A 24,744-nucleotide genomic window follows, 5' to 3' on the forward strand; every position below is an offset into this window, starting at 1 on the left:
GTTTTGTCATGCTTGAAATTGTAATTCATTAAGCTTTTCTTTCAAACTTTGCTATAAATTGTTACATTTCATACTACAGAGATTAAATTTTCATTCTAAATATCAGTCTTCAGCTTCACATAATAGTTACACAGTCCAAGGGTTTACAAATCTTAAATTAAATGGTGAGTGAGAAAATGGTCTTGTAAATTAAAATACTCTCAAAAATTTTCCAAATCTTGAAAATAAAGCATAAAAACACATATCCTCTCATGCCATCCTTATTATAATTACAAAAAACTTATGTGTTCTTTCATACCATCCTTATGATCACAAAAAACCCTAAAAACTTTAATTTTATTGTATGGTACCATATGATACCACTTTTCGTAATTATTAACTTCATATCAATTTGCAACATCACCATGCATGTCCCACTTGTCCCATGTGCATCTATCAACCAATTTTTATTATCACAAATTAATAATAACACTTTTTTCTTTAATTTTGAACATTCATTTCAAATAATTGGTTATGTTAAGTAGAGATTTGATAGAAGCATTAGATCTTCCGTGGCGTATTGGTGGATGGAATAGTACGTCTGTCTCTCTCTTTTTCTTTTAACTTTTTTCCTCTCTCATTTACTTTCAAATAAACAAATACGCCTAATTCTCTATGTAACACCCGCTTGGGTTTCGGGTCCACCGTTGCTAACACCAGCACCCAACATACCTTTCAGGCACGAGGCAGCCACACTCTTCTCTTTAATATTCTTTTATAATTCAAAAAGAACGCACGCACACCTTAATTCTCTTCTTCTCTTTAATATTCTTTCTCTCCAACGGCTCTTTCTGATCTTTGGGTTTTTTGATCCCAAGATCTTTGGGTTTTTTAGTTTTATTTTGGAAAGTTAAGACTTGTTCAGTTTCGTATTTAGGGTTTTGGCTTTGTTATATAATTTTTTACAGTGAATTAATATTAGGATGTTAATGAGATGATGAATCAAGGAGGCAATGCTCAAACCGTGGCTTCACTTGACCCTAATTTGGTTGAGGTAATTATTCTTCTTTTCATATTTATTCACTTCACCCTAATTTGGTTGAGGTAATTATTCTTCTTTTCATATTTATTCACTTCACCCTAATTTGGTTGAGGTGATTTGATTGGTGTTGAGACTCGAAGCGCTAGTCTTTTTTCAAGAGGAAGAGAACCACTGAAGAATCGTACTGCTGTTTTTGCTCTGGGGGATTGGATCATCATTTTAAAGGTTCAATTTTATTTCACTCACTGTGAAATATTCTTTGCCCTGATATTGTGGATTATATGTTTAGTTTCTCACTGGATCGCATAGTAAATCAAATGTCAATTGTGATCTTTGATCACTGATTGTTTGGCCTTGGCTTCTTCTTGGGAATATTTCAGAATATATACGCTTATGATTCGTATTCCAACTTATTGGATTGGCAATCTTTCTTAGGTTTTGTTTCGTTGCAGTCTTATTTAAATTTTTATGTTTTGATTATAATGGATCTAATTCTCCTCAATTGGGCCAATATGGAAACATAGAATGCCTGCTGAAATATATCCTTTCTTGTATTTGTTGCTCTGGTAAAGTAAATACCAAAGAGAAAATAGTAGTAAAGGAAATCTGAGCCCATTTTTCACATACTCAAAAAAATGTGGAGTCTGATAAGATAAAGAATTTGAATTATGCTGTAAACTTGTGTTAATTACTTTTTGCTATGTTTTAGATTTTAACTGGCATCAGGTCAGGTTATAATTTTGCAGTGTGCATGAGAATTGGAATATTGTTGAAAATAGGCTCTCTTCAGATTTTTTTCCCCTACTATTTCATAGTCGTTTCTGTTTCCTGCTTTTCTGGGTGTGCTTGCAGTCACAGAAGTCTGTTTTCAAACTCCTGCTTCCCCACTTTCCCCACCTTATAATTAGATACATGCATTAAACTCTTTGTTTTTTTTCTTAAACTGTCCCTAAATTTATAACTTATTATATCTATGAAAGTTGACAGTTTTGTAAAGAGATGTGAAATGATGATATCTAAGGCTATGTGCTTGAACAGAGGGAAAAAAGGAAAGAAAGAAGAAAATAGGAAGAAAAGTGATGTGTGGGATATGTCTCCTGTGTATGAAAGAAATGTTTCACTATTTATGAAATCTATCATTATTTGCTGGCAAACGAGGTTCCATGGTTTGAATCTCTTTTTGGTTTCAGGAAATTGATTAACCTGCATTGATTCCGCATATATCTGAAGCCAGCTCCTTAAAGTATACTAATGAGGTCCTTTTCCGGAGCTTACACAAGCTGCTTATGGATACTGCAACTTCTGAGTACCTTTTTGCTCTTCTCCTTGATTTTGTTTTCCAGATGTAAGTGAATGTCAAGTCTGTTGTATAGTTTTTTAATCTTTTATTCTCTAATTTGCAGGTATCTTTTCTGTGATCATTTCTTCAGGAAGAATCTATATTTTATGAAATTTTTGCAGGTAAAATTTTATAAATAATAAGGTCAAGATATGCACCAGAAGGTGGCACTTGAAGTGAATAATAATCAGCCAATGCCTTGTTGGAGTTGCCAGCAGGTGGCAATTTAATTTCTGCTAGAACTTCTGTGTCAGCCATTACAATTTCAGATTTTAGTAGTACTGGTATTATTGAGACTGGCTTAGGATCAGTTTTGGCTTCTACAATGAAAGAAAGCACAACCAAAGAGGCAAGTACAGATGCTTCTTAGGACACTTTCAAAGTAGCTATTCTCACAGTAAGTGATACAGTTGCATCGGCAACTGGGCCTGATCAAAGGTACTAAATCTGTGTATATGCGTGCTCTCTGTCTCGGTCTCTATCTCTCTCTCTCTCTCTCTCTCTTTTATATCCTTTTTTCATGCTTCCTGTGTATATATATTTATTCATCCCTCCAGTTTAGATATGTTAAAAAGCAAAACAAAGAAAAGGCATCTAGGTACACCTTTTTGACTTAGTAGTTTTAAAAATCTTTATGGATGCTACAGTGATAGAGCAGAGCTGATGTTCTGCCTTGTATGAGTTAGATATGGAACAGTATATAGCAAACAGTTGATGATTAGTATCTTTATGTTCTTGGATGACTCAATCTTTGGGATCATCTTCTCTAAGTTGTCCTTAATTGGGAATGCGAAGATCATTACCTAAACTTAATAGCATCCGGATACACCTCTCTGAATCATTGTTTCAGAAGGGTCGCTTACTTGATGCCATAGTAAAAAGCCAAGCTGATATTACTCCTTGTCAAAGTGAAACATGGAAAGTACTAAATGCTATGCAACAGTATTCTGGAAATAGTATGTCAATCATCAAGTCATCTTGGTGGTGTTCTTTCTTATTTTTGCTTCTATTGTGCTTGTATTAGAACTTCCTTGAGAGCATTGAACTATAAATAAACTGACAACACTTTAGAACTATCCTTTTTTGTAATGCTTGACTATTTGAAGAATTGACCAAACTTGAAATCTTTTTGAAAGCATTAATGACCATTTAACTAAAGGCCTTTGGTTGTGTGAGCCATGGCCGATTAACTGATTCATGGAAAATGTTGTACGCTTCTTAAATTTAATATGCTAGACATGCATAGTAGAACGATGCAGAAACTTTGGTTTACTTCTGAGTGAACAATGGATGTCCATTTAGTTCAAATTATTAGAAAAATAAGAAAAATGTCTTCTAATTTTATCTTTCTGTTTCTGCATTGCATTTTGATAGTAAATGATTGAACACATTTAATTTTCAATGGGCCTAGAGCTGTTTCTGTTGTAAATTCCTCATCTGAAAGGTTGGGTGGAGCGAGGGTAGTTGCAACAGCTGTAGTCCCAGATGATGTAGGGAAAATCAAAGATGTTATCCAGAGATGGTCTGATATTGACAGAATGGATCTCATCCTTAACCTTGGTAAGTTTCAGATTGTATTCAGCTAGTTGATTCTGTGGGTGAATTTGTTTTTTGGGTTATCCTGACCTTTTCCTTTTCTTTTTTGAATATATTTTGAACAAGGTGGCACTGGCTTCACCCCAAGAGACGTTACCCCTGAAGCTACAAAAGAGTTGATTCAGAGGGAAGCACCTGGTCTTTTGTATGTAATGATCTAAGAGAGTTTAAAGGTACCAACTATATTTTTTGGAAGTTATTAATTTATATTAATACATCATAGCTTCTTGTGTAACTATTTGAACTTTTCTACTTATGATTATGTCTTGACTGATAAGAGTGTTTCGTAAGTAACTGTGTAACTGTTGTGGAATTCTCACTTTAACATTGAAATAATTTTGGGGAAGTTAGTAAAAGTTCAAGCAAAATTTATTTGATTCAAATCACTGACGGTTTAGTCCTTAGCTGTATGCCAACATGCACTCCTTTAATTTACCATGTACTACTGCAAGTTTGAAGTTCAAAATGACTATTTAGATGTGTCTATGTTGTCTTCTCGAATGTCATATCTCCTGTTTGTTTATATTTCAAAGTCTTAACCATTTTTCCAGTTAAGTTTATAAGTATTAATATTTAAATCCGGTAAGAGAAAGTAAAGTCATATATTTGAATTCTGAGTATGGTGCATCTTCTGTTATTTAAACTTTTCTTAAAAGTCTAATTTCAATGCCATTTTTTTCCTCATTATCTCGAATTGGGATCATTCAATCAGTTTGCCATGAAAGTTTCTTGGCTTCTATGTGTGCAAATCAGTGGTCGTTACATCCTGACAGTATGCCTATTTTATTTAAGTTGATCTAACCAATTTCATGGAAGATTTTCTGCATATTAATAAATCTTCTTCTATTGGTGTATTTTGAGCAGGGCCTTTAGCTAAATTCCTGTTTTTTCTGTCCTTCAATGCGCACAACGTCAAGACAGGCTGTGAAGCGATACAAAAAGTTGTTGGCAGAGTTATTTTTCCGTAATCAGGTGGATTTATAGCTTGTGTAATGTCACTTGAACTTAGGCTTTGAAAGTATATGGCAATTGCATCGGTTTAATTGGTCTTGGTAATGTATGTATGGATTAATTTTTAACTTGTTTTGTGTTTCCTAAATGAAGATGGAGTATTGTCTGTAAGATTGGGTTTTTAGTTAAGGTTTGGTTTACTGTGATATTTTAGCCATGTTTCTAGTGCTGTTTTGAAACATGTGAAATTTGTTTTCATATCATAGAAACGTTTCAAAAAAGTGGAAGGTTCATTGTTGCTTCTGCTGCTAGTAGTACAAATAAGGTTACTCAGTTACATCAAGAGAAATCTTGTACATTTTAGAAGAGAACTTGAATGCTAGCAATAGAGACGTCAAGAAATATCGAACTTATCACTTTTAGTATCTGCCCTGCTTTTTACAGAATTTCTTTATGCTTCTGATTCACGCCCCTCCACTCTCAACCTCCTGAAAACAGGAACAACCTTAAAAAGAAAACTGAGGCATTTCATGTGCTTATTTGTATGCAGGATGCTAAACCAATTGATAGAAAAATTGGTAAGCTTTGTGAAAATGCTTCGAAAAACCCATTACGAATTCCCAAGGTATGATTTATCTTCTGGTTGACCCATTACTTTGCATTTTGATGCATACATAAAACTTCCAAACTGAGCAAATCAGCCATTTTATCTTTTACTTCAGACTATAATGCATTATTTTTTTAAATGTAAAATGATTACTAAAGCTACTCTTTTCACCAATCCCTTTCCACTTCTGCCAAACTTTTAGTTACTTTTGCCTTATGCTGATTGTGCCTTTTTTCTTCTTTTAGCCTTCTGTGCTATTCTATAATTGCTATACCATAAATTTATCAAGAACTCAAATTTCGTTATCACAAGTGATTCTGGTTCCAGTTTCATGCAAATGAATAAAAAAATCTAGTGAGTGCTGTTTGTTATGCTTAGAATATTGACCTGGGTGAAATATAAAGATTTATGTTTGAGATATAAACAACATCTGGATCTGAAATTATCTCAGTATATCGTTTTGTTTCGATTTAACTATCTAGTTCTATTCTTAATCTTTCAGTATCTTATCTGCACAGATTACTAATCAGCTAGAGCAAAGATGTTACAGGGATTCTTGGAATGAGAACTTTTTATCTGTAAAAGTTATGGCCTGCATCTATAAGAAATTCTTATCGTCATGTAAGGAGCAGAAGTAAGTGTGATTTATTTTTCTTTTCTATTCTTAATCTTTCATTGTTCTTTATTCTTCAAAGTTGGGAGCTTCAATAACCTAATCTGAAAAGGTTTTTCTTGATTGCTAGGCTAGGGTTTCATATGTCAATAGATTCGAGTTGACTTTTCTCTTCTATAGTTTTTGAAACTTTAGGACAGCTTGTTTGTTTTTTTGTTTTTTATTTTTTATTTTTTCATAATACAAAATTTCTTGTTTCCTTTGGGAAAAAAAAAAAAAAAAAAAAAAATACTATCAATGATTTGCATAATACTCGAATTAAAAAATTGGTGTTGTAGACAATAATGGATACAACATGACTCGTGTCTAATTGTGCCTAATAATTACATGTGTAGTTACCAAGGAATGTACTTTTTACCTGGCTTCAAAAAATGCATATGTTTTTATTGTCAAGAAACATGAAAATATTATTATGAACTTCTTGCTTTAAACATTACTCCATTTTGAAGTCTAATGCTTTTATGTTTGTGTCTTTTTAATGTCGATGATTATACTTTCTCTGAAGGCATAATGAAAGATTTAATATCCTTGTTATAAGAGGGCAAGAAGATTGATAGCAAGCTCATGTGGGAAACTAACTATGCTGAAGATATGTTCTTGTCACCTATGATAATGTTTATTATATGGTAAGAGTACATTTTCCCTTTTTATTTGTGGCTGGTGGATTTCCTAGATGTACTATATTTGGTGTACCAGCTCTAAAATCAGATTTAAAATCACAAATTTATTCTAGATTTATTTTAGCTTTTGATACCCCAATCAGGTTTTTTGTGCTGATTTAGCGGACACCTGGTGCACGTATTAGTGTATTGCTGGAATGCAAGCTCTCGCAAACATGGTACAGTTTATTTACCTAGTGTATTACTTTGTGAATGCACAGACTTAATGCACATTCCTGCTGGAATGCAAGCTCTCTCTAACATGGTACACTTTACTTGCCTAGCTTTGTAAATGCACATTTAGATACACATACAATCGGACTTAATGCACGTTAATCTTTATGGCCAATTCTTTTAAGTTTCTTTTTATAAATTCTTCTTTCTTATGATGCTTAAAATCTATTTATGCGGACTGTTGTAATTTAAAATATTTTTATGCAGACTGTTGTAATTTAATTGGTTTTTGGTACTTATATCTGCTTCGAAATGCCGTAACCATTTTTTAGTTGTGTACACTTTATTTGTAATCTTTTACTTTTTCTTACTTCTAAACTTCTCTTTACTTTTTCGTACTTCTAAACTTCTCTAAGGCATTTGATGAGAGGAATTAACATGATTGCTAAAGTATGGATTTGGTAAGGTTAGGTACATAGGAGTCCAAGTCCTACACTTCTAGTCCTTCTTACATGGGAGATAATGAAGACCTAATCAATTTTAATGAAAATCTAACTAAAACAAGACAAGCTAACCTTTTTGTGAAAAAGAATAATTTTTGGCTTTTGGACTTGCATTCTGATGAGAACCTACCTAGATTCTTTTGCCCAACCACACCCAGAATGATAAACACAAGAGTATATTCAAATAATTCAAGGAAACATCAAGGAAATTAATCAAAATAACAACAGAATACTAATATGCTGGACTTCGAGGGCCAGCTACCTCCATGCTGGACTTCGAGGGCCAGCTACCTCCTCTTCACTATATTCACTTTTCAGATGCCGTCTCTCAATCTTCTGCTGCTCCTTTTTTTCACTCTCTTCTCCTAACAGAATTCAACCATCCACCATTCTCCTTTCGCCACCTGTCCATTCCACTTTTTCTTCTCTTCGCACGTTAGTTGCCTTTTAATCACAGTTAATCCACTACTGCCCCTTCCTACATTTCTTATTATAGACCAGCACACTAAAGGTCTCATCACATTCCTTGTTTAAGATTGTGGGTGTGGCATCACTTTTTCCTGATTGTGGGAGACAGTGACTGAACATGAAATCTGCTTCTAGTAGCAAGCTGGTTCTCTATAGTACCTTTCTAGACCACATTGTTTGTCACTTCTTCTAGCTGTCAACAGGCCCCTTTATCAGACTTAGAAGATGTTGAATTGATTTTATCAGTTGTCCTTTAATACATGAATAGATAATTATTAAATTCTTTTCTCATAACTCCAACATATTCTATTGACAAACTTAATTATTTTTTTGTTCAAATGTAGAGATTTCATTTGTTAATGTTATGCCACTTTTAATAATCTTTTCCCGCTTCCTATGCTTAGTTGTGGTTCATGGGTGAGCAATCACATATCTCAATGGACTTTGACAATGTGAGTTTGCTTTTCCTCCTGTTGGTTCTTATTAGTGCTGATGTAAAAGGAGGTGATCTCAGAACTAGCTAGAACCTGAGATTTAACAGATTCAAACTCAGAAGGGAGTCAAGCTAGGAAACTCATAACTGCCATTTTCTCTCGTTGAGCTTGTTGAACTTTCACATTAGCACTCACCGGTAAAAGGACGTTAAGTTCTTCATATATCATTTTAAAGTCCATAAAATAGGCTGTAAGAGACCTATCTTGTTTCTCAGCTCGATAAAAGGCTTTGCATACGTCAAAAATACAAGAAACATTCTCTTTCCCAGAATACAAAAAATCTAGATAGTCCATCAACTCTTTCACATATTCACAATTATTAATTAAACCAAGTACTTCACTGTTGATGGAGTTCCGTATCTGCAGGAACAAACCCACATCCTCTCTCAACCATATTTGCTTTGAATCATCTTTAGACGAATCTTTTGTGAGATGATCATCTTTACCAATGCTTCGCAGGTAGAGACAAATTGTCTTACTTCAATCAAAATAGTTATCAGACCCATTAAACTTATGTTCCTTAATTTTTGACATTAGAGGACCCATATCAGTTATAGGTTTATCAGCCATGGTAAGAAGACGAAAAATTGATCTCAACACATATAGCCAACACAACTTACAAAAATTAACAAACTGACCTCAACACAAATAGCCAACAAAACTCTTCAAAGAACGAAATCTGATACCAACACAAATCAACAAAACTGATCTGACCTGGCTGAGATACTAAGGAACTGATCACACAGACTTGCCGGAAATATCAAGACGAAGCCGGGAAGGGTGATCGGAGCACTGTCCTCCGTCACACGCGCCCCCATGCGCTGGCGTGTGATTACGACCGCAGATGAAAAAGGTGGTGCGTGAGACTCATGCGCTGCTCCACCGGTGACGGGACTTCAGGGAATGGTCGGTCGGCATGAAGGGCTTCTTCCTAGGCAGGCGGTTAGAAAAAAAAGGCCACTCTCTAGGGTGACTCACAAATAATGCTCACTTGGGCAGAGAAAAAGAAAACGAAATTGAGAAACAACCTAGAACTGCTCTGATACCATGTTACAAACACTGATTGTAATTTTCTTATATCTGTATTGATAAATTATACATCAATATATAGGAAAATAAAAAACTAATCTAGGAAACAAATAATCTAATCTAGGAAATGAATAATCTAACTTCCTATTTTACAGATTTGTTCCTAATATATATTGATTACAATCCTAATATCCTATTATAGATTTATACACTTAATCATGCAATATCTGTGAGATTTTGCATGATTATCTACAACAGTTCTTATTAGTGTTTTTTTCTTACGTGATGTATATAATTAATGTCATCTAGTTTATAGGTGAATTTTGGGAAACAATTTTTTCCTTGTTATATTTTAAGTTGGACTATGAGGCACACTAGCAAGTGTGCACAATGTTTGCTTTTCATATTAATTTGAAGTAATTCTCCATTCTGAAATAGATTATTTCCGTGACTTTGGAGAACTACCTCGATCTTCAAATGAAACCAGGAGATGGTAAGGAAGCGAGGCAACATTCTCAATCTCAGGACCAATGGGTGCAAGGGGTGCGTAAAGAAGAATCTCATGGCTCATCTTTTCCAGATATGAGTACGAGGGTTTCCTCTCGCCAGAACCTTGTGACTAATCCTGATTTGTATTCAACAACGTGAGGCATCTTTTTTTACTTCTTGGGTATATATTCTTTATATTAGGAGATTTCTTAAATGTAGTTAACATACTTAACTTTATATGCCAATTTTAAAGTGACACTTCGAAGAGCCCCTCTTACTGGTCCAAAGTTTGCTTGAATAATATAGCCAGGTTGGCTAAGGAAGCTACAACAGTGAGGTGTGTACTTGAACCCCTTTTCCATCATTTTGATGTAGAAAATCATTGGTCATCAGATACAGGAGTTGCTTGTTTTGTTATATTGTACCTGCAGTCGCTTTTGGAGGAATCAGGTTACATGTGGAATCTTAATGCTCCATCATGTTTCCATTATTTTTTATTAATTTTTCTGTGGATATAATTGATATGAACTTTTTTTTTTTGTTTAATCTCCAGGAGGAAACTCTCACCTGTTGCTATCTATCTTGATCAAGCACTTGGATCATAAGAATGTTGCCAAACAACATTTGTACAGATTCATATTGTTGACTTTGCCACACAACTCACGCAAAATGCAAAGCTGCAGGCCTCTGTTGCTATCATTGGTGCAATAACCAACTTGATTAAACAGTTACAAATATGCCTGCAAAATGCAGCTGAATTATCTAATGCTGTGGATGATATGGCTAAATGGAATGCTGGTCTTCAATATGCCGTATAAAATTGCATTTCAGAGCTGTCAAAGAAGGTTTGTGATTGTTTATGTTTTTTATTTTTTGAAGTGTGAGTTAAAAATATTTATGCAGGCATGCCATATATCCAACTGTTACACAACTGTTTGTACTTAACGGGTTGGCAATGCAGGACCCATTCTTGATATGATGTCTGGTTTGCTAGAGAATATTTCAAATAATACTGTTATTGCTAGAACAACAATCTCAGCTGTTCATAGGACTGCCCAGATTGTCTCTTCCATCCCGAACATATCATATTACAAGAAGGCAAGTGTACTTGTTGAAATTGCAATATACTGTTCAGTTTTAAGAAGTTTGAAGAAACATCTAATTTTGGAGGATTTCTGTTTCAGGCTTTTCCTGATGCTCTGTTTCATCAGTTACTCCTAGCAATGTCTCATCCGGACCATGAAACCCGAGTTGGGGGGCATAGTGTGATTTCTGTTGTGCCAATGCCATCTCTGGTCTCCCCTTGGTCATATCAGGGCAAGGATACTTCACAAGCTGTTTCTAGCATCTTGCCAGTCTCTGTGTCACAGAAAGTAAGAAGTGGAAGTTTCTCCTTTCAGGATAAAGGCAAAGAAAAAGAAAAACTCGTGGATGGAGGACTGCAGGAGGAAAGTCGGGTACCAGATGTGAATGTGAAACACTCATAGTCAGTCATATAGCTTTAAGTGTGCTCTGACTAATGGAAAAACAGTATGGAACCCCAAAATCCTATAATTTTAAATTTAAAGAGTGTTTTAGAAATTCTGTTTAATCATCTACCTGTCTAAATTATTTCCCGCAGACAACTTCCTTCCGACTGAGTAGCCATCAAGTGAGTCTTTTGCTTTCATGTTCGAGCAACATCTGTAGAAATAACCCTGCAAATTTTGAGGCTATGGCTCACACTTATAACATTGCTTTGTTGTTTACACGATTTAAGGTGATTCATGTTTATGTTATTTTCCATTGTTTTTACCTTTATCTCCTCTGTGTTCCTTTTTCAGATATTTTGAAAAAGTGGAACAGATTTTGCATGGTCTCATCATTTTTCCTTGAGTTTTCATGGCATGCCTGAAGTTTGATAATTTTTTTTGTGTACTTTAGTACTGTACTTAACATCCGTGGTTATCATTTTGGTGATGACAGACATCCAGCGACATGGCCTTAGTTTGGTGTTTTCAGCTTGCTTTTTCACTTCGGTGCATCTCTTTGTACCGAGAAGGTAAGTTGCGTCTAATGGAAATGGTTTAATTCATGTTACAACTAAGCCATCTAAGAGAATATTAGTTGGGTACTCTGGATCATCTTGAATGTTTTCTTTTCCCATCCCAGTTATAAAATGGGTAAAATTACATTGATGGCCTATATGACTTGGTAAAAGTTGATGATACTAAAGATATGCAGCTCACCTATAATCTGATTCAGTTTATGCTATTTAACACCAACGCAAATGTCCATTTAAAACATTTTTCATGATATGATTTGCTGCCCCCGCACCCCCACCCGCTCATCGGCAAGTGGGACCGCCGCCCACTCACTGGGGAGCGGGACCCTTGAATGCGTCTACGTAGGGGACTTCAAGCCCATGCAAAGTATGAACCATAACTTTTAAAGTTAAGCTGTAATAGCAACCTCTACCAGATTTGATTTAGGTCAATGCCCTCTATGCCTTAATTTTCATTTGAAATTACTCTGATGTTTTGGTTTACTAATCTGTTCATTCCAAAAGCATTAGATTGGCTTTAGTAAAGCGGGGACATAATTCTTTTGTTTTTTCGTTTTTTTTTTTCTCTTAGAAAACTTTTCTTCTTCTTTCTATATAATTACAAGTTGCTTTGATTGCTATGGTTACTGGTTCATTCAGTTGACCCTAGCCAGTGGGTTTTGGGCAACTCCGTGAATTTGGTGAGATATAACCCGAAAACAGTTGGCAAGAATCTTTACATTTTTTTTGAAGCTTGCATCATGGCCCGGTATAAATGGTTTGGAGTGTTTATTACCTGTTTTAAGGGGCCTATATGCATATGTCCTGCAAATACATACCTGCATGCATACATATATTCTATCTGATGATTTATGTTCTCTCTCTGAACATATATCAGTTAGCTAAGCAAGAACTTTAGTTTGGTTGGTCATCATTATTTAGATGTGGGTATGTCTACATTGAGTTCACTTGGCTTTCCAGTGGTCTCTTTGCTTTGGTTTGATTTGGTTTTACGCATATGAAAGTTTTGTGGCTGTCTATGGAGTTTGAGCTTTGTTGGGTTAGCTAACATGTTACCGTGATTAGTTGTTTTGTGGTATGCATTGAGTTCTGTTGCAAGGTTACTTTGCTTCGTTTTTACTGATATGATGTTTCAAGTTTTTATCTAGATTTGAGCTTTGCTGGCTCAATATGCATGTTGCTTTGTTAGCTATTATAAGTTAGTTGTTTGCGGAATATTTTATTTGATAAATGTAGTACTGTTAAGAATGTTGAAGACTAAGTCGTAGTGCCTCCTAGAGGGGGTTCAGTTGTGAGCAAATAATTGATTAATAGCTGCAGCAACACAAATTTTAGTAGTTTGTTTCTCTTTAATAGATTTAGCCATTAATATTTGTGTCAAATCAAAGATACATGTGAATTTTGATGAAATATTGCTCCTTTTGTGACTCTACAGAGCCAACTGCTTCACTTCCTCCAACTGAGATAGTGGAAAAGAATGAATACTTTTGTTTTGGTATAAGAGATTCTCTTGGCATAGAGGCATCCTTCTTGCAGGTCTGTTAAATGATTATGCTTTTCCTTCTATTTTTATTAGGATTTTGGGTTGGCTTTTAGACCATCAACCTCTTTTGATTAAAAAATAAGTTCCTTCTAGTTAATGTTTGTTATGATGCAAGATTTTATGAAATTTCCTTTAGATATTCACGAGACATGGTTAGAAGCAACCAATATAGGTGATTTAATATAAAATGATTTTAGTTCTAAGAAACTTTTGTTGAGCAATATTTGCATCCAACTGTTAGACAGGTTTTCCTCATTAATGCAATTGGCTAAATGCTTATCTGTTGATTGTACCTTTACAGACAGAGGAAGAATTGCAGAATGTAGTGAAGGTCCAAAGAAACAACCTAGTTCCAGTCAGAAATTGGAAAAGCAACCAAGTCTTGCTTCCTCAGAAATTACTCTATCATCCCAGCTATATAAAGAAGAAGAAAGGGTTGGAGTTCCTGTAAAGGGAGGACTTTATGAGGTAACCCTTTTTCAGAGGTTTCTGCTGTAATTGTTGTGTGTGTTGAGTAAGGGTGAAATATGGCTTTAGACATGATTTATTAACTTCTTAGTATTATTACTGTTATTTTTTGTCATGTAGATCTGGATGCCATGTTTCTTGTTCTTTATTCATTTAGTTATTTTAAGAACTTATGTTTTGACCTTTTTAATTATTTATATATTCTGGTCTGCGAAACTCAGAAGTTTTGAGCGGAAATTTTAATTTGATTTTTTTAATTATTGATTTATATTTAAGAGCCGTCTTTTTTTTTTTATTACTCAACTCAGAGAATACTTCTGAAGATCAAATCCTTAAAAATGTTGCAGGTAGATTTGTTGAAGAGACACTGTTTCCCTGTTTATTGGAATGGAGACAATCGACGTGTTCTTAGAGGTCATTGGTTTGCTCATAAAGGGAGCCTTGATTGGCTTCCACGTGAAGTTGTTGCTGAACAGTTGGAGATTGCTTATCGTAGTAAGGTTTGGTGCAATTATATCTGACACTGTGAACGATTATGTTATTTGATAAGGTGGAATCTATATAGACCTATTTCCTAGTTCATAATGTCAGTATGCCTGTGATTTGTATATATAATGACCTGCCCTCTGGGGTTAGGAAACTCATTAAGAAAAGTGTATATATATAAAAGACTGATTTAGATTGATTACCTTCTTTAATAGATGCAATTTTAGGATGCGATGGCTTTCTGACAATAGCAGTCTGCAGTTTCTTTATCTTTTAAGTTGTACTTTTATAGTCATTCTCTCCTTTTAATTAACTGCATTCGGCATTATGCGTTGTTTTACCATTTTTGTATGGGAACAGTAAGAAGTTTGACTTTCCCTAGGTTTGGCACCATAGAAGATTTCAACCTCTGGACTTTTTGCGGCTCGAGTTGATTTACAAGGCTCTACCCCAGTATGTATATTGCCTTGTGGATGGGAATTTCCAATACCTGATTATGAATGTCTGCTGCATATGTATATGAAAAGATTAATGTATCTTCAGGTTGTGCGTGTAGGGACTTTGTGCACTTTTTATTGGCGAGGATGATACCTAGGATGCTTCTGGTTTTTATGGTGTCATTAGTTTCAGTGGAAATGGAATTAAGTTAAGGTGTGGTTATTCGAAATCCCAGTCAAAAAAACCAAGCCAGGTCTCTAATCTTTCCCTTTTTAAATTTTTACTAGCATAAAAACTTCTAGCATCTTCATTTGTGCCTTATGCTTCAGGAATATGTAATTAGATCCTGGTTAGGGAATTTAATAGCATTTCTTTTCTTGGAATATATTATAAGTAATTTATGCTTGATTAAATAAATTCAGTTGGAACTTTCTGTCTTTCATCAAATTGGTCTGCTTCCGTTTGAAAATACTTTTGACTGGTGGGCATTATTTTTTTTTTTTTTTTTAATAGAATTGGAAGTAATGTTATTTATGTGTTTTCCAACTACATTCAGGAGGAATTGCATCAGCAGAAAGAAGAGGAAATGGATGATTTTTGTTCTCAGGTATGGAATCTGGCATTCTGCTTCTTGTTCTTACTTGTCTTGTTTTCATCATTAAAATTATGCATGCCATTGTTAAGTTTCCCTAAAATGCAATTTGGCAATTTTTTCGTGATTATTAATTTGAATAATATCTTTAAAAATTCAGGGGTTCTTATGAATAAAAAACATGAGGTTTTATTTGTGGAGGCTAAATTTGTCATATTTGTAAAAAATTCAAGGCATTGTCTTTTTTTTGTAGACAATGATCCTTGGGTAGGCGATGGTGATGGAGTGAGTAGGCAAATATCTATTTAATCCTGACGGGGGACATTCTCTAGGAGATAAACTAACACGAGTATATGGTTCACCTATCTTAGTATTATAACATGCTTGTCATTGTATCTAAGTGTAGATTATATGAACATCAAGTAAAATATAAGCGATAGACATAAATAACATTACATCAATAAAACACCTGCTAGTGTTGGAATATTTGTGGGCCTATAATGAAACCTCTTGTTCTCTGTTTTTTATGGATTAAGTGATTCTTTCGGTGCCCTTAGATGCTAGCATCTACTGCCATGTATTTGCTATGATCATGTTTATGGAAAGAATTAGGGTACCAAGAAGCTTGGCAATTTACAGTGGTTCTTATGAATTTAAAACATATGATGAATTAGAATATATATTCGATTTCTATTTATTTTATTTTTTTTGTGTTCAATTCAATGGTTTATTTCATGTTCTTTTAAATGTTATAAGTCTTGTTTAAATAAAAAGTTAAACGTGTTTGTTGTCTGTCTTCATTTTGTAACTAAATCTAGGTAATGGTTTGTTGTTGTCTTTTATGTTCTCTTGGTAAAAGTAAGTGTCCTTTGTATTTTAAGTGAGCTTAAATTTAGCTAGTGATTATGACTTATTTAGTTGCACATTTTTATTTTTGCCCTTCCATTTTGGTATTGAATTATTATATGAAGATATCATCTAAAATATGTTGTCTCTGTTGGGTAATGATTGATTTTTAAAGTTTAAAGCTAACAGGAATGAACAGCAGTAATATTTAAGGTCTAACATGTGTTTTGATGTGCTCAATTAATTAATTGAGTTGTTATGTGGATCCAACCACAAGCCTCGCGGATATTATTTAAACTAGAATGATATGTTTTGAGTAGATTTTAATCTTGTATTATTTGTTTTGATTGATATAGGTTCCAGTTAAGCACCTTGTCTTTATGGTACATGGTATTGGTCAGAGGTTGGAGAAATCTAATTTGGTTAATGATGTCGGCAACTTTCGCCATATCACAGCAAGTCTTGCTGAACAACACCTTACTACACGCCAACGTGGCACCCAGAGAGTTCATTATATCCAATGCCAGGTGAATAAGAAATTATTTTGTACTTAATTGACTCTCTCTTCTGTATGTAGTTTGATTCCCTTGTGTCAATTACCCATCTCAAGCTGTTTAGAATCTGAAAATGCATAATGTTTGATGCAGTTTTGATGAAATTAGGCTCTTTTTTATGTAAAGCTAATATGGACCGACGAGATTGTAGATGTGTTTGTGGATATGTTGTGTATCTTAGTTATAATCTCTCTTTTGATTTCTTTCTCTCTCAATCTCTCTTCCGTTTCTGGAAAACTAGAAAATTATGTATCATATTGTTATGGCTATGTAATTGCTTCATATTCATGAATGAGGCATGCACATTTTGTATATTATGTAGATGATGAAACATTTTTATGGCATTTCAATATGCCTAGTTTTTATCAATTTGAAAGTTTCTTTTAGGTTTTCAATTAGAAATGATAACCCCATGTTGTTGTGAAGTATATCTCTTATTTGTCTATTTTTGTAGATATACCATCATGTCTCACTTATTCTTAGTTGCTTACTTTTTGTCATGTAAATCTGAAATTATTTCCATCAGGAATGATTTTTACTTTGGACAGTTGTCATAAATTTTTAGTCTACAGCCATCAGCTTGGAATCATTTAAAAGAGTCATGTAATATTGAACTTGATTTCTGTCAAAATCAGTATCTCAGGAAGGATTGAATTTATCTTGTCAATCTGAAATGATACGAAACGTATTGGGTTCGGGCTCCTGAAATGATCTGGAATCATTATAAGCTGGCTGGATATCAGTGATTTGCTACTAATTTTGGTACTTAACTAAATCTCTCTCTTTTGTTTTCTGATATGTTGTCATTTTGTATCTGAAGTGTGTATTCTCTATCCTTTATATTTGTCCCATAGCGAATCTCTCTCTTTTTTTTCTATATTGGTGCTATTCGGTACATTGAAGTGTTTTGTTATGCCTCTATATTTGTGTTACAGTGGAGAAAATGTTTGAAGCTCAGTTGCGAAACTGCAGTTGAAAAGATTACTTTGATGGTGTACGGGGTTTGCATGTCATGCTGTGGCAACAGTTCATGATGTGTTTACTCCATGAGCCCATCTACTGTCAGGATATTATCAACTCGGTACTGCTTATCTTGTTTCCAATTTCTTTTTTTTTTTTTTTTTTTTTTTTTTTTTTTTTTGATAAGTTGTTTCCAATTTCTCACCTTCTCTTCTTTCATTTCTATTTCCCAATGACTAAGATGTTTCATTATTCAACTATAAAGCTTCTTTCAATCCAGGTTCCTTGTTTAAATTGACATTTTACTGCACAGGTTCATGAGAGCCTTTCTAAAGCTTTAGACCATAATTAGAGGGGTTGTTTTGTAGTAGTGGATACCTGATCCACTATCTATGTTTTGCCAAAGCAGTATACGTCTAATTCTCCTATCGAAAAAAGTTTTAAATTGCTTCTCATCATGTGTACTCTAAACTGGAACATTGGTCTGTTGGAGATATCTTGAGCATAGACAGTCACATTTTTCTTTTGGCAAATATTATGCTCTAATTGTTTGTACTCGTAAAAAAAGAAAAATTTTGCTGATGTCTTGAGCATAAACAGTCACATTTTAGTCTGTTAAGTTTGAAATTTGTTTGAAGTTTGAACTGATGAAGATGCACTTCTGCTCCTCCAGGTTTCAAACCAATTAAATTGGTTATATCTGAAATTTCTTAAACGAAATCCTGGTTATGACGGAAAGGTATGCAGCTAATATCTCTTTGTTAGGCTGTAATGATTAAGTGACTATTTAGCTTATATTAACATTTGCTTAGGTTTCTATATATGGTCATTCCTTGGGAAGTGTCCTCTCGTATGACATCTTCTCCCATCAAGAGAATCTATCATCCCCATTTCCAATAGATTGGAGGTACAAGGAACAAGAAGATACCATTGAAGAATCTTCCCATGCTATGAACAATCAACCTTCTAATGGTGACTGTTCAGCTGATCTGAAGGGTAAAAGCTCCACTGAGACAAATGAATCTGGTGATAAGGTGGGGTCTGCTGACGAGGACAAGATTAGATGAGTTTACAATCAACTCATCTAGAGCACGAGGAAGCACCTGCTGAAGATTTTTCTTCTCTTGTGGGTACTGTCGTGTCAGATACTGCAACAGCTACAGACACTGAGCAAACAGCTAAAGAAGTTGAGTTGATTGTAAGTATGGTCACATCTTGTTTAACGAGCCAAGGATATAAAATTGACCTTTTCATGGCAGATACTTTTTGTGAAATCTTTGGTTCATAATAATAGATACCACTTTTTAATGAAATTTCCTGTCTTTCAGATTGATTCCCTGAAAGCCAAAATAGCAGAGCTGGAATCGTACAATCAAGGTAGAGGTACGTGTAGGCCTGCATTGGGTTAATCTTTGATCTTCACATTCTATTTTTGTTTCTATGTTATGGAAGGGGCTCTTGTGTGTTAATATCTCTGGGTTTTATTGGCTGCATAAACAGATAAAAATGAGTTACTTGCCACTAAGCCAAAGCAACCCATTTCTGAGAAGCTTGAACCTATGCTAGACGATGAACCAAAGAGTTATACCCCTTATATAAAGTACACAAAGCTCGAATTCAACGTCAGAAACGGAACCTCTTACAAGCTATAAATTTAAGATGGTGAATCTTGTTACTGATTTGACATTAATTCTTACATATCAGGTTGACACATTCTTTGCTGTTGGATCACCTCTTGGTGTCTTCCTTGCCCTCCGAAATGTCCGCATTGGAATAGGTAATCCTCAATACGCTTGTATGATTGAAATTTTGATGAGTGAATATTCTCACTGTTGCGACATGACATTTAGAGAAGTATTTTGTATATTTGTAAATATTTATATAATTTGGCCGTGGGTGTGGATAATGAAGTATACTTTTGTTCCTCACGATTTTGAGAAATGTTTTCATCTTTAGAATCTCATTAGATCCTTATTGAAGTTTAAAGGTTTTCACGTTTTCGTTATTGGACTTGATTTTACATCAATTTGAGTGGGAAATTCAGGATAAATTATGATTTGTTAGAAGAATTTCTTTTCATTGCTTTGCTGGTAACTTTGGCAGTTTTTGTTATATGTTTTCTAGAAGCTCATAGATATGTAATATGTAATAAATTCTTGTGTATTTTGATGCTAGTTCAGGCAATCATGCATTTTCAACACTAAAAATTCGTATTTTCAACCATCCTCTAAACATCTTCATCTTTTGTTGATTTTAATTTTAATTTCTGCTTTTTTCTTCGGAACTTCTATTATACTTGGTTCCATACTTGAAGCTCTAGAAATCCAGTTTTTTTGTTGTTTTTTCCTTCTCTGTTCAGGAAAAGGGCAAGATTATATGGATGAAGAAAATATAATTGAAGAGATGCTGGCTTGTCGTCAAATGTTCAACATTTTTCACCCATATGATCCTGTAGCATATAGGTTTGTCTTTGCACATCCATATCAATGCTACAGGATGCTCTATTTATTTTTTTCTGACCTTTGAAGTGGTGGACTGTATTTCGCCATAAAATGCTTCAATAATGGCATGTCAATTTTATTTGAAACATCTAACTGACACTGTGAAAGCCTGTGAATGCAATAAGAAACCATTTTATTTAACGTTTCGAAATCACCATTGGTTTTTGCTAAGCAAAGAGAAGTAACAATGGGAATTATGTGATAGATTTTGACTATTTAACTTTTTTTCGGGAATAAGATTGTTCTTTTTTGTTTATACATACATCTTAACTGGGAAGAGGTTTTGGGTTAATATTTATAGTTTGGTTTCATTTGGCCAGGATAAGGAAAATTATCACCACTTAGTTTTTATTTTATTCTCTTGTATAGATTTGTTACCCCTACGCTGATTTTTTTTGTTCTTTTGTTGGCAGCTTGTCCACCGGTATAATTCATGTTGTTCCAATACATATTATCAGTTTCTTATAAGAAAAATCACCATCTGTTTATTCGGACTTTTTTTGTATATGTGAACTGTTGTAGATAATCATGCAAAATCTTTCAGATTTTGCATGATTAAGTGTATAAATCTATAATAAGATTGTAATCAATATATATTAGGAACAAATCTGTAAAATAAGAAGTTAGATTATTCATTTTCTAGATTAGATTATTTGTTTCCTAGATTAGTTCTTTATTTTCCTATATATTGATGTATAATTTGTCAATATAATATAAGAAAATTACAATCAGTTCTCTGTTTGTAACATGGTATCAAAGCAATTCTAGGTTGTTTTTTAATTTCGTTTTTTTTTTTTTTTTTTTGGTTTTTTGGTTGCCCAAGTGAGCATTATTTGTGAGTCACTCTAGAGAGTGGCCCTATTTTTTCTCACCGCCTGTCTAGGAAGAAGCCCCTCCTGCTGATCGACCATTCCCTAAAGTCTGTTCACCGGAGGAGTAGCGCGTGAGTCTCACGCTCCACCTTTTCATCTACTGTTGTATTCACGAACCGGCGCGTGGGGGCGCGTGTGACGGAGGATAGTGCTTTGATCACCCTTCTCGGCTTGGTCTTGTTATTTCCGATAAGTCTGTGTGATCAGTTCCTCAGTATCTCAACTAGGTCATATCCCCTCAATTTGAACTAAACATTATGTATGTATCTAAGGTATTTGCTTCAGAATCAAGACTCATTTTTGTTCTTTATATCTCCCTCAGAAGTTAAAATTCTGTTTCCGAGAATAACTTTTATGATGATTAAATTCATTAGAGGTTCAACTTTGTTCGGTGTAGCTCTTTTTTCACTTAACCAAGACTGGCCATACTTGTCAAAGTGTCATTTTTTTCCCCTCAATTTGAGCTAAATATTATGTATGTATCTAAGGGTGGTTTTTTTTGTTCACTGTTGGAGAATTTAATTTTGTTGAAATTCCGACTCCGTAGCTATTCATTTATATATGTTTATATGTATATATAACATTCAATGTATCAATTTAATATTACTTGACCTTTAGTTCTTAAGTTTACCCAGAATTATCATGTACATGTTTTGGTCTTTGGTTTCTGATCTTGTGTGAGTATTGAAGTTCTGAGTTTTATGCTATTGAAACAGGTTAAAGTACTTACAGTTTATCAATCGAGAAATGCAGATGCCCTAGAAGGTAATATAATCTTCTACTGCTATTGTTTTAGTGCTTTTCTGTTTCTTCATGTTGTCCTCCTTTTGCACATATGAGTAACAATGGCTGAAGGGACCCACCATTCTTGTACTTAGGGTTCTCCTCCATTTTTCAGTAGTAAAAAAGATAATATTAAAAGTAAACAACAAAGCCCTGATCCCATAAATGAAATTTCACTTAATCTATGTTGATTTCTTTTCCATATTTTTTTAATGCCCTCAACAATCTTTTTGTGTATATTGCAATGTCAGAAAATTTTGAAGAAAGAGAAGAAATATCATATGGTGTTATAATAATGGAGAGGCTAACTGGAAATGCAGAAGGACGAATAGATCACATGCTTCAGGTTTGTAGTGCAGTTCGATGCTTGCATTTACTGCTATGTCATGTTATTGCTAATTTTTGAGTGTCTATACCACTGTTATTCAGGCTTTTAAGTTGATACCTACTACCCTCCATTGATGCCTATAATTAGTCATAAATTTGACCCATCATTTTCCCTCCTGAAGGTTTTAATGTTTAATATTGATTAGCCCTTTTGAAGAGTTTATAATCTTAGTTTAAGGATGTCTTCCCTTCACAAAATTTAGAAGAAAAGAAACGAGTTTATAAAGGCAACTAATTGCAATACTGTTGTCCTGTGAAACTATATCTCAAGAGCTTTTTAAATTCCTATGTATAAAGGCAACTACTTGCAATACTTGCAATACTGTTGTCCTGTGAAACTATATCTCAGGAGCTCTTTAAATTCCTATATATTGTTATCATCAGAATGTCATAGCTCCACTGTCATAGATGAATTATGTATCTGAAGCCCCTGGGACTTATTTTGATGGGCTATGAGGGTAGTTGGGATTTGGGAAAGCTGGTGTCTTATTGTTTGTCAGTCCTTAGCTTCGTAGCCTCTTCTACCGTCAATTTGCAAAATACCATGTGAACTTAAATATTTGCCAATTGCCATGAGAAGAATGTTCAAAAGGTGATGGACACATTATAGGATGCTTATTAAGTACATTGAGGATATGGAGTTTCCATTGTCGAACATTTTGCCTGAATGGTTCATTGTTTATTAATAATAGACATGATATTTTACTTTTGTTTTACATATCGTCGCTACAAGCTCATTTGTGGACTTCTTCTAATGTTCATATTGACAATGTAGGATAAAACATTTGAGCATCCTTATTTAAAAGCCAGAATTAGTTAGTATAAAAGAGTATTCTGAAGATGTTATATATAGTTCATTGAATGGGGATTTATATGGCTCCGTTTGGTTCACTTTTTTACATTTTTTAGAAAAGTTTTTTGAAAAAAGTTAAAAAAAATTGAATTTGGCAGGTATTACGATGTAGGATTTGGAAATTAATAAAAATACCCTTTATATTTGTTTATTTACTAAACACCCTTATAATAAAATATTAAAAGTTAACAAAAACACCCCCAATCCACCTATTAAATAAGGACAGTCGGCCACCACTGCCGGAGGATGGTTGGAGTTGTCGTATCGACGCATGACCAGTTGGATCTTGCCGGTCTTGCGCTGATATGGCCTTTTCTGACCATATCGACAGTGGGTTTGGCCGGTAAAGGACAGATTTACGGTTAGATCTGGCCATTGACGGCCAAATCTGGCCGCATTTGCTCGTCAACGACAGCCAAAGATACGGCCGTTGTGGATGGTCAACGACGACCATATGTTGGTCGTCATTGACAACTAGCTACGGCCAAAGATCTAGCTGTCTTTGGCCTTAGATCTGGCATTTTTCGACGGCGCACTACTGGCCAGATTCAACCAAAACCTCAGTCGGTAGTGCGTTGGAATCTGGTAAATGTGGATTTTTGTGGTGTTTTTGCAATTTCTAAAAAAAATATTTATGGGTATTTAATTAAATTAGCAAATTTAAGGGGTTTAAAAAAAGTTGAATAATATTGTGAGTTTTTGCAATTTTACTGTTTAACTTTTTTGAGAATACTAATAATAGTATTCCCAAAAGCGAATCAAACGGAGCTTATATATTTTTTTTCCAACTCCCCAATCTCATTAACATTTTACACTGAACATTATGCCATCTTTGCAGGACGTAGATATACCATCTCATCAAAGGATAGTGGCAGAGACTCAAACCTAGGCTGTGGTCAAGACTGAATGAGCTTCTTACCACTTTACTAATAAAATTTTGTTTATTTTCTCCAATCATTTTATAATATAGACCCATAGTACATTGACTCAATGTACTATGGGTCTATATTATAAAATGATTGGAGAATTTTTTTTTTTTTTTTTTTTAAGGAAGAAGTCAAAGTTTATTTTCTTGAATCCTTTTTGTCATGTGGCCAAACAACGTTGCTTTTTTGGTTTTGGTTATGACGTCGATACCACTATGCAAATCGCCTAAGGTAGAATTAGAAATTAATTTTTGGGAGGATTGACAATAATTTTTAAGTATATATATAAAATTATTGATCTTGTTATTGTGAAGATATAAAAAAGAATCATATCTAAGATAATGAGTTTTGTTATTTAAAATTAAATTTTATTTTAAAATAAAGAGAAATGAAGACAACACTCACATAATAAGTTAAATTTATCATAATTTTGTTGAAAAGAAAAAAAGAAGTTATTTTTAATTCAAGACTCTAGAAGACAAAGGAAA

At 34.1% G+C, this 24,744-nt stretch overlaps 1 protein-coding gene, 1 long non-coding RNA gene and 1 pseudogene across 5 annotated transcripts; all 3 read left to right on the forward strand.

Annotated features, from left to right (window-relative positions):
- The first annotated feature begins 1,153 nt into the window (after positions 1-1,153).
- LOC116130589 lies at positions 1,154-3,532 on the forward strand. The gene is made up of 3 exons (XR_004128082.1): positions 1,154-1,246; positions 2,212-2,327; positions 2,425-3,532. It is a non-coding gene; the product is annotated as an uncharacterized LOC116130589 (long non-coding RNA).
- Positions 3,533-6,016: 2,484 nt separating this feature from the next.
- On the forward strand, positions 6,017-11,098 carry LOC116130588. 4 transcript variants are annotated; one of them, XR_004128081.1, is made up of 7 exons: positions 6,017-6,148; positions 6,693-6,813; positions 6,951-7,025; positions 9,953-10,158; positions 10,310-10,453; positions 10,557-10,848; positions 10,965-11,098. XR_004128081.1 is itself a non-coding variant. In XM_031416308.1 (5 exons), exons 1-4 carry the CDS (start codon positions 8,405-8,407, stop codon positions 10,606-10,608), a joined length of 372 nt encoding a protein of 123 aa, XP_031272168.1. In that variant the 5' UTR covers positions 8,314-8,404; the 3' UTR covers positions 10,609-10,848; positions 10,965-11,098. The 4 variants fall into 4 exon arrangements, 3 of the variants coding, with proteins under 3 accessions (XP_031272168.1, XP_031272167.1, XP_031272166.1); XM_031416308.1 differs by lacking the exons at positions 6,017-6,148; positions 6,693-6,813; positions 6,951-7,025 and adding an exon at positions 8,314-8,443 and having other exon boundaries at positions 10,379-10,453; XM_031416307.1 differs by lacking the exons at positions 6,017-6,148; positions 6,693-6,813; positions 6,951-7,025 and adding an exon at positions 8,317-8,443 and having other exon boundaries at positions 10,257-10,340.
- A 128-nt stretch (positions 11,099-11,226) lies between these two features.
- On the forward strand, positions 11,227-22,016 carry LOC116130571 (annotated as a pseudogene).
- The last annotated feature ends 2,728 nt before the right edge of the window (positions 22,017-24,744 follow it).

The sequence above is a fragment of the Pistacia vera genome, unplaced genomic scaffold (assembly GCF_008641045.1).
Source record: "Pistacia vera cultivar Batoury unplaced genomic scaffold, PisVer_v2 Contig223, whole genome shotgun sequence".
NCBI classification, from domain to species: Eukaryota; Viridiplantae; Streptophyta; class Magnoliopsida; order Sapindales; family Anacardiaceae; genus Pistacia; species Pistacia vera.

Excerpts from the sequence above, each read along its gene's own strand:
- LOC116130588 (XM_031416306.1), top strand. The coding sequence starts at position 8,405 with ATGGGTGAGCAATCACATATCTCAATGGACTTTGACAAT. Across the intron at positions 8,444-9,952 it reads TCTCAATGGACTTTGACAAT|ATTATTTCCGTGACTTTGGA; the intron begins GTGAGTTTGCTT and ends ATTCTGAAATAG. Across the intron at positions 10,159-10,256 it reads CCTGATTTGTATTCAACAAC|TGACACTTCGAAGAGCCCCT; the intron begins GTGAGGCATCTT and ends CCAATTTTAAAG.